Source organism: Hypanus sabinus, chromosome 25 (assembly GCF_030144855.1).
Source record: "Hypanus sabinus isolate sHypSab1 chromosome 25, sHypSab1.hap1, whole genome shotgun sequence".
Taxonomy (NCBI): Eukaryota; Metazoa; Chordata; class Chondrichthyes; order Myliobatiformes; family Dasyatidae; genus Hypanus; species Hypanus sabinus.
In genome coordinates this window covers 1,413,313-1,423,733 of record NC_082730.1, presented here as the reverse complement: position 1 = coordinate 1,423,733, position 10,421 = coordinate 1,413,313, and the positions used below count along the sequence as shown (strand labels likewise).

General features: G+C 46.1%; 1 protein-coding gene across 11 annotated transcripts in view; it reads right to left on the bottom strand.

The window, feature by feature from the left end:
• ppox (protoporphyrinogen oxidase) overlaps positions 1-10,421 on the bottom strand; it is a 53,874-nt gene that overhangs the window by 2,025 nt on the left and 41,428 nt on the right. For 9 of the 11 annotated variants that reach the window (XM_059949878.1, XM_059949876.1, XM_059949877.1 and 6 more), the window contains one exon: positions 3-6,825. The exons of the other annotated variants lie outside the window; for them this stretch is intronic. In XM_059949878.1, the coding sequence (XP_059805861.1) occupies positions 6,470-6,825 (356 nt within the window). In that variant the 3' untranslated portion in view covers positions 3-6,469. Of the gene's footprint in view, positions 1-2; positions 6,826-10,421 lie in introns of those variants that run through there. 11 annotated transcript variants of the gene reach the window in all.

Sequence of the window (10,421 nt, the reverse complement as noted above, 5' to 3'; positions counted from 1 at the left end):
GGGTGGAAGGAAGAGGGAGAAGTGGGTAGGGGAGGTGGGGTAGAGGAACATAAGGGAAGGGAGAGGGGAGGTTGGGAAGGGGTAGGAAGAGAGAGAAGAATGGTGAGGTTGTAAGTGGAAAAGTGAGAGGGTGGTAGGGTATGTGTGAAGGGATGGCAGAGTTGGGGGAGAAATTAGACCATAAAACATTGTAGAATTATGCCATTTGGCCCATTTAGTCTGCACCACCATTCAATTATGGCTGATCCCATTTCCCCCTCCCCAGCCTTTTCCCCATAACCTTTGATGCCATGGCCAATCAAGAACCTATCAATCTCTGCCTTAAACAGACTCATTGATCTGACCTCCACTGCTGCCCATGGTAACAAATTCCACAAATTCACCACCAATATTCAAAAGGTTTCAGTGAGATCCCCTCTTATTCTTCTAAATTCCAGCGTGTACAGGCCCAGAGCCATCAAATGTTCCTCACATGATAAACCTTTCATTCTCAGAATCATCCATGTGAACCTCCTCTGAACCCTCTCCAATGCCAGCACACATTTTCTTAGATGAGAAGCCCAAAACTGTTCACAATATTCAAGGTGAGGCCCCACCAGAAAGCTTCAGCATCACATCCCTGCTCTTGTATTCTAGAGCTCTTGAAATGAACGCTAACATTGTATTTGCCTTCCTCACCAACAACTCAACCTGCAAGTTAACCTTTACAGTGTCTGCACAAGGACTCCTAAGTCCCTTTGCATCTCAGATTTTTGGATTTTCTCCCCATTTAGAAAATAGTCTGCACATTTATTTCTACTGCCAAAGTGCATGACCATGCATTTTCCAACATTGTATTTCATTTGTTACTTTCTTGACCATTCTCCTAATCTGTCTAAATCCCTCTGCAGCCTGTTTCATCAACATTACCTGCCCCTCCAATCTTCATATCATCTGTAAACTTTGCAACAAAGCCATCTAAACCATAATCTAAATCATTTATATACAACATAAAAAGTACTCCAAATTCTCATTTGGTTCATCTGCTTTCTCTTTGTTCCCTGTTATTTCTCGGGACTCATTTTCTAGTGGTCCTATATCCACTCTCCTCTCTCTTTTATTTTTTTAAACTTGAAAAGGTTTTTACTATTCACTTTGATATTGTTTGCTAACTTGTTTTCATCTTTTCCCTCCAAATATTCTTTTAGTTGTTTTCTGTAGGGTTTTAAAAGCTTCCCAATCCTCGCCTTCCTGTTAATTTTTGTTTGGTTGTATGCCCTCTTTGCTTTTACTTTAGAGCATTGTCTTCGTCAGCCATGGTTGTAACCATTTTGCCATTTGAGTATTTCTTTGTTTTTGGAATACATCCATCTTGCACCTTTATTTTTCAAGGAAACAAAAGACATTTCTGCTCTGCTTTCATCCCTGCCAGCATCTCCTTCCAATTTACTTTGACCATTCCCCTCTCATACCACTGTAATTTCCTTTATTCCACTGAAATACTGCTACGTCAGACTTTACTTTCTCCCTCTCAAATTTCAAGTTGAACTCAATCATACTGTGATCACTGGCTCCTAAGGATTCCTTTACCTTAAGCTCCCTAATCACCTCTGGTTCATTAAATAACACCCAATCCAGCATAGCTGATCCCTATTAGTCTCAACGACAAACTGATCACAAAATTAAACTATTCAGCCCATCAAAGCTGCTCCATCACGGCTGATCTCAGATCCCACTCAACCACATACATCTGCCTTCTCACCATTATATCAGCGGGTTGGGCAGCATCTGTGAAGAGGAGTGAGTGGTCGGTGTATCGGGCCAAGAGCCTTCATCGGGACTGGACGAACAAGAAGCTGTGGGTGGCAGGGTGGATCCAAGGCTGGAAAGGGACTTGTTTTGCTGCTGTTGTTGCTATCACGTGAATAGCCAGAGGCTTTTTCCCAGGGCTGAAATGACTAACACGAGGGAGCATAGTTTTAAGGTGTTTGGAAGTAAGTACCGAGGGGATGTCAGGGGTAAGTTTTATACACACGGAGTGGTGGGTGCGTGGAATGCACTGCCAGTGAAGGCGGTATAGATGGATGCAATAGGGTCTTTTAAGAGACTCTTAGATAGGTACATGGAGCTTAGAAAAATAGAGGGCTATGCAGTTGGGGGATTCTAGGCAGTTTCTTGCTGTGTCCCGCCTGTCAGCCATTCGTCTATCCAAGCCCGTATTCACAAGAATGATTCCAGGAATGAAAGGGTTACCATAAGAGGAACATTGGGCAGCTCTTGGGCTGTACTCCCTGGAGTTCAGGAGAAAGAGGGGGAATCTCATAGAAACATTCTGAACGTTGAAAGGCCTTAACAGATTAGTTATTTCACATGGTAGTGGAGTTTAGGACAAGAGGGCACAACTTCAGGATTGAAGGACATCCATTTAGAACAGAGATGTGGAGAAATTACTTTAATCAGAGGGTGGTACATCTGTGGAGTTTGTTTCCACGTGTGGCTGTGGAGGCCAAGTCATTGGGTGTATTTAAGGCAGAGATGGATAGGTTCTTGATTAGCCAGGGCATCAAAGAATATGGGGAGAAGGCAGGGGAGTTGGAATGACTGGAAAAATTGGATCAGCCATGATTGAATGGTGGAGCAGACTCAATGGGCCGAATGGCCTACTTCTGCTCCTATATCTTATGGACTTATAGTAGCTTCTCTGTAATGCCATGGAATTCTATCTTGATAAGCAGCCTCATGTGTGACACCTTATCAAATGCTTTCTGAAAATCCAAGTGCAGCTGCTCAGTGAGATGACCCTGGCATTGGCACTATTTGGGATGCAGCTGAGAAGGGGGACGTGGTCCGGGTGGAGAAAACTCAACGTTGCTCAGTGTCTCTGTTACTGAGAGATTGGCCTCGGTTGAGGTTGAAGAACTGAATGTTATACTGGTTAACGTCACCCCGGACCGACCTCGGTGTTGGCAGCTGGTCCTGCCTGAGAAGTATGGGAGGGTTGTGATGAAGTCACTGCACGATGACTCTGGACACTTGGGGGTGGAGAAGACCTATGGGTTGCTCAAGGACAGGTTTTATTGGCCTCGAATGAGTTTGGAGGTCAACGAGTATTGCAAGTCCTGCATACGTTGCATACGCCAGAAGACGCTGCCTATGCAGGCTCCTTTGTCACACTTGCAGAGCCTTTGGACCTGGTGTGTATGGATTTCCTGACCATGGAACCCGATACCAGCAACACGGTGAATGTCTTAGTCATCACGGACCATTACACCAGGTATGCTTGTGCGTTCCCCACCAAGGATCAGAGGGCAACTACAGTGGCAAGAGTGCAATGGGAGAAGTATTTTGTGCATTATGGCCTTCCCCGGCAGATACATGGTGACCAGGGACAGGACTCTGACAGTAAGCTCATCTACGAGTTACTGGATATGCTGGGAATTGAGAAATCGAGGACTGCACCCTATCACCCGCAGTGTGACCCCCATCTGGGGAGGTTTAATCAGACCCTGCTGGACACGCTCGGGGCTCCGGAGATCAGCAAAGAGAGTCGATGGAGTCAACATATTGGACATCTGGTTCACAGCTACGACTGTACACGCAATCATGCTACTGGCTGCTCGGGTTCGGGCACGAGGCAAGGTTACCCATTGACCTCTGCTTCGGGACAGCCGTGGATGAAGTATTGCCAAAGCCTTACTTGAAGTATATGGCTGATATGAAGAAGGAGCTGCAAAGGGATTATGAGTTGGCTGGGGAGGCGGCCGCCCAGCAGGATCGGGGAAATAAGAGGAGATATGACCAGAAAGTAAAGTTCTTCCAACTCTTGCCGAGAGACCGAGTCCTCATAAATTGCCTGGGAAGCACAAGCTGGTTGATCGTTGGTCGGGCACACCCTATGTGGTGGAGAGTCAGTTGCCCAACTTACTGGTCTTCCAAGTGCAGCCCGAGGATGGGAAGGGGCCCGACAAGATTCTCCATCGGAATCATCTGTTGCCCCTGGGGCGAGATGTACCAGTAGAGTGGGAGCCCGAGATGCCGGCTGCACCTCGTACCAGGACTCTGCATCCACGTAGGGTGGAGGAAGAGCCCACCCCGGGAGAAGCGGGCCCCGGCCCAGCCCCTGTGAGGGATACTGACTCGGAGGATAGTGACTGGGATGATTGGAACATGCTGCCATTCGCTGATGCCCCTGTGATGGAGGAGGAGGTTCCTGGCCCTTCCTCCACTGGGTTAGACGGGGTAAGGGGGGCTAGTGATGGGCCATCGGGAGAACCACTGGGTGTTGGCGGGGAGTATGTGGGGCCCGAGGGAGAGATAGCGGGTTCCGAGGTGCAGAAGGGCTTGGGTGACCATTCACAGGAGGGTTTGCCTCGTAGTTCCCATGAGTCTCAAGTATTGTCCGAGGTGGAGGAGTTAGAAGAGGGGGTGCGCAGGTCTCAGAGAAGGAGGCGCCCCCCCCCCCCAGATAGGTTGGCCTATGTAACACCTGGGGAACAGGGTATGATCTCCACTGTTTTGGGGAGTTATGTCACTGATTTCTGCACTTGGATTCGGCTGTGTGTTCTGCAGGAAGGGCTGGCGAATTATCTGAGTGTCATGAGGGCATGACTAAATTTGGTGGGGAAGAACGTACAGCTCTCAGTACCAGTAACTGTGGTGTTAATTGTTCAGGCTAACAAAATGGCTTCTCTGTAATGTTATTCAGTGCTGAAATAGGTTTCTGTGTCTGGAATGTTTGGGTTATGACCACAAATAAGGGAGGGGGGGGAAACTAACCAATGGAGAATTGTTATGCTATCTTGTATGTGTAAACTGAGTGGAAGTTCGCAGTCTTTTTTGGGAGGAGAGCAAGGAGGATGGACGTGTGTGGAGCGGACAGCAGTTTCAGGGTGGTGGATACTGGACATCGGCGGTTCGGACGGTGGCCGAAGGCTCGGAAGGTTGTTGTGGATGAAACCGGAGGCATGAGCTCCAATGTATTAAAATATTACGTGCACAAACTCATGAACTTACAGATTTGGTGCCTTTGGGTTATCTGTTTCTACTAACCCATCACTAAGAAATAACTATAAAGTTGCAATTATTTATTCGCTTTTGGTGTATTGTCTGATATTTGTGTTGCAAGTGTGTACTGGGGGGCATTACGCCTTATTACACTTAAGTATCACACTATTGGCCGGTGATGGCTGTTCACCCATGGGTTAAATTGGGGGCACCAATGCTACTCAAGTAACTGATATCTACTGCTTTTCCTTTGTCCACCCTGCTGGTTATTTCTTCGAAGAACTCTAACAGATCTGTCAGGCAATATTTCTCTTTACAGAAACCATGCTGACTTTGATTTATTTTATCATTAACCTTCAAGTACCCCGGAACCTCATCCTCAATAAAAGACTCCAACAATTTACCAACCACTGAGGTTAAGCTAAGTGATCTATAATTTCCTTTCTTTTCTCTACTTCCCTTCTTAAAGAATGGAGTGACATTAGCAGTCCTCCAGAACCATACCAAACTCAAGTGATTCTTGAACGATCATCTGCTATCTCTTCAGCAACTTCTTTCAGAACTCTGGGATGTAGTCCATCTGGTCCAAGTGACTTAATCACCTTAAGATTTTCAGTTTGCCTAACACTTTTTCCTTTGTAATATCAATGGCACTCACTCCTGCTTCCTGACACTCACAGACCTCTGGCACACTGCTAGTATCTTCCACAGTGAAGGCAGATGCATCTGCCATTTCTTTGTTCCCCATTTCTACCACCAGCATCACTTTCCAGTGGTCCAATACATAACTGAAAAAACTTTTGGTATCTTGATTTATATTATTGGCTAGTTTGCATTCATATTTAATTTTTTTCCTTCTCATGGGTTCTTTTTTAGTTACCTTTTGTTGTATTTTTAAAAGTTCCTTACCATCCAACTTAATTACTTTTGCTACGTTATATATCCTTTCCTTGGCTTTAATGCAGTCCTTAACCTCCCTTGTCAGCCACAGTTGCCTCCCCCTACCATCTAACAACTTCTTCTGTGGGATATATCTGTCCTGAACCTTGTGAACTATTCCCAGAATCTTCTGCCATCTCTGCTCTGCCGCCATCCCCACCAGTATCCTCCTCCGATCCACCTGGACAAGCTCCTCTCTCATGCCTCTGTAATTCCCTTTATTCCATTGCGATTCTGATACATGTGAATTATGCTTCTTCCTCTCAAACTGCAATATGAATTCAATCATATTATGATCAATGGTTCCCTTACCTTAAGCTCCCTAATAAAATCTGGATTTTATCGCACAACACCCAATCTAACATAGCCTTGCCCTGAGTAAGATCAAACACAATCTACTCTAAAAAAAATCTTGCAGGTATTCAACAAATTCCCCCTCTTGCAATCCAAAACCAATCTGATTTTCCCAATTCCCTTGCATTTTGAAGTCCCCCATACAATTGCGTCGTTACCCTTATTAATGTCTTTTCCAGTTCATTTTGCAATCTCATCTCCACATTTTTGCTATTTGGAAGCCTATAGATGATTCCCATGATGTTTTTTCACTTTTGTAGTTCTTATCTCCACCCACAAAGATTCGACATGGAGTTAAATGTGTTGAAAGAATAAGTAAATTTAGGAAGGACAACAAAATTCTAGGGGCGCATAGCCCGATGGGAGTTCGGGGAGCTGGGTTAAGCACAATAGGCAGCGATTCAAACAGAGAGAGGAGAAATGGGTTAAAAATTCTATACCTGAATGCACGAAGTGTCAGAAATAAGGCCATGAGCTTGAAGCCCAGGTGCGAATGGGTAACTATGATGTTGTTGGGATAACGGAGACATGGCTGCAGGGAGATCAGACCTGGGAATTGAATGTACAAGGGTATAAGTGCTATCGTAGGGACAGAAATGTGGACAGAGGGGGTGGGGTGGCCCTGTTGGTGAGGAATGAGATACAGTTCTTTGCAAGGGGGGGACATAGGGTCAGGAGAAGTAGAATCTGTGTGGATAGAACTGAGGAACAGTAAGGGCCAAAGGACCCAAATGGGTATTGTCTACAGGCCACCAAACAGTAGCATGGATATTGGGTGCAAGTTGAATAGGGAGTTAACATTGGCATGTGGCAAAGGTAATGTCGCAGTAGTTATGGGGGATTTCAACATGCAGGTGAACTGGGAGAATCAGGTTGGTGCTGGACCCCAGGATAGGGAGTTTGTAGAGTGCCTACGGGATGCATTCTTGGAACAGCTTGTACGAGAGCCGACCAGGGACAAGACTATTCTGGATTTAGTGTTATGTAATGAACAGGATTTGATAAGCGATCTCGCAGTAAAGGAGCCATTAGGAAGTAGTGATCACAATATGATAAGCTTTTATCTGCAATTTGAGAAGGATAAGGGCAGCTCGGAGGTGTCAGTGTTGCAGATGAACAGGGCAAACTATGGAGCCACGAGGGAGGAGCTGGTCAAAGTTGACTGGACGGATAGCCTAGCAGAAAAGACAGTGGAACAGCAATGGCAGGTATTCTTGGGAATAATGCACAAGGTGCAAAATCAGTTCATCCCCCAGAAAAGGAAGGATTCAAAGGGGGGAAAGGGGCCACAGTGGTTGACAAAGGAAGTCAGAGATTGCATAGCATTAAAAAAAAGGAAATATGATAGAGCTAAGGTGAGTGGGAGGACAGATGATTGGGAAGTTTTTAAGGAACAACAGAACTTAACTAAAAAGACAATAAGGGGAGAAAAAATGAGGTACGAACGCAAGCTAGCCAGAAATATAAAGGAAGATAGCAAAATGTCCTCTTTTGGAAGAGGACAGTGAGGCTTTGAGAGGAAGTGCGGCGGCGCCCATTTTCAAATTGTCCAATTGCGCCTCAGATCGGAGTTCTGAGAGGCAGGACTGCACAGGCGCGTGAGGAGGCCTTGGAAGGAGGGAAGATATAAAAAGAACGCAGCCTTAAGAAGCGGGCAGCTTCGTTTGCGGGCAGCGGAGTGCGCCGGGAGCAGAGTGTAGGGCTTGACGCTTAGGGGGCTTAGGCTGAAGAGGGCACAGTAGGCTTATCTTTTAGTTCTTGTTATTTTTCAGTTTTTCGGGAAGTATGAGTGTGAGGGCAGCTTGTTGTTCTCGGTGTCGGATGTGGGAGGTCCTGGAGTCTCCGAGCCTCCCGGACGTCCACATCTGCGCCAGATGCACCGAACTGCAGCTCCTGAGGGACCGAGTTAGGGAACTGGAGCTGCAGCTTGATGACCTTCGCCTGGTCAGGGACGAGTGAGGAGGTGATAGAGAGGTAGGTGGTCACCCCGGGGCCACGGAGGCAGATAGGTGGGTCACGGTCAGGAAGGGGAAGAGGCAGGTACTAGAGAATACCCCGGTGGCTGTACCCCTTGACAATATGTACTCATGTTTGAGTACTGTTGGGGGGGGACAGCCTTCCTGGTGGAAGTGACAGAGGACGGCCCTGTAGCTCAGAAGGGTAGGGACAGAAGAAAGAGGACCATAGTAATAGGGGACTCGATAGTCAGGGGTTCAGACAGGCGGTTCTGCGGAGGTGATCGGGAGTCCCAGATGGTAATTTGCCTCCCTGGTGCCAGGGTTCGGGACGTTTCTGATCGCATCCAAGATATCCTGAAGTGGGAGGGTGAGGAGCCAGAGGTCGTGGTACATGTAGGTACCAATGACATAGGTAGGAAAGGGGAAGCGGCCCTGAAATGAGAGTATAGGGAGTTAGGAAGGCAGTTAAGAAGAAGGACCGCAAAGGTAGTAATCTCGGGATTACTACCTGTGCCACGCGACAGTGAGAGTAGGAATAGAATTAGGTGGAGGATGAATGCGTGGCTGTGGGATTGGAGCAGGGGGCAGGGATTCAAGTTTCTGGATTATTGGGACCTCTTCTGGGGCAGGCGTGACCTGTTCAAGAAGGACGGGTTACACTTGAATCCTGGGGGGACCAATATCCGAGCGGGGAGGTTTGCTAGGGCTATAGGGCAGACTTTAAACTAGTAAGATGGGGGGGGGGGGGGCAGGAATCAATTTGAGGAAACCATGGGAGAGGAGGTTAGTTCACCAGTAGAGCAAGTAAATAGACAGTGTGTGAGGGAGGAAAGGCAGGTGATGGAGAAGGGATGCGCTCAGCCCGAAGATGTAGGGGAGAAGAAAGAAAAGGATAATAAATTTGAATGCATTATTAGGGATGAAAAGGGAGGAGGGGGTGGAGAGTATCTTAAATGTATCTATTTTAATGCTAGGAGCATTGTAAGAAAGGTGGATGAGTTTAAAGCGTGGATTGATACCTGGAAATATGATGTTGTAGCTATTAGTGAAACATGGTTGCAGGAAGGGTGTGATTGGCAACTAAATATTCCTGGATTTAGTTGCTTCAGGTGTGATAGAGTAGGAGGGGCCAGAGGAGGAGGTGTTGCATTGCTTGTCCGAGAAAATCTTATGGCGGTGCTTTGGAAGGATAGATTAGAGAGCTCCTCTATGGAGGCTATTTGGGTAGAATTGAGGAATGGGAAGGGTGTAGTAACACTGATAGGAGTGTATTATAGGCCACCTAATGGGGAGCATGAGTTGGAAGAGCAAATGTGTAAGGAGATAGCAGATATTTGTAGTAAACACAAGGTAAGGTGGTGATAGACTGGGAAGCTCATTCTGTAAAAGGGCTGGATGGTTTAGAGTTTGTAAAATATGTGCAGGATAGTTTTTTGCAACAATACATAGAAGTACCGACTAGAGATGGGGCAGTGTTGGATCTCCTGTTAGGGAATGCGATAGGTCAGCTGACAGATGTATGTGTTGGGGAGCACTTCGGGTCCAGTGATCACAATAGCATTAGCTTCAATATAATTATGGAGAAGGACAGGACTGAACCTAGAGTTGAGATTTTTGATTGGAGAAAGGCTAACTTTGAGGAGATGCGAAGGGATTTAGAGAGAGTGGATTGGGTCAAGTTGTTTTATGGGAAGGATGTAATAGAGAAATGGAGGTCATTTAAGGGTGAAATTATGAGGGTACAGAATCTTAATGTTCCTGTTAGGTTGAAAGGAAAGGTTAAAGGTTTGAAAGCACCATGGTTTTCAAGGGATATTAGAAACTTGGTTCAGAAAAAGAGGGATGTCTACAATAGATATAGGCAGCATGGAGTAAAGGAATGGCTCGAGGAATATAAAGAATGTAAAAGCAATCTTAAGAAAGAGATTAGAAAAGCTAAAAGAAGATACGAGGTTGGTTTGGCAAATAAGGTGAAAGTAAATCCAAAAGGTTTCTACAGTTATATTAAAAGCAAGAGGATAGTGAGGGATAAAATTGGTCCCTTAGAGAATCAGGGTGGTCAGCTATGTGTGGAGCCGAGGGAGATGGGAGAGATTTTGAACGATTTCTCCTCTTTGCTATTCACTAAGGAGAAGGATTTTGAATTGTGTAAGGTGTGGGAAACAAGTAAGGAAGTTATGGAACCTA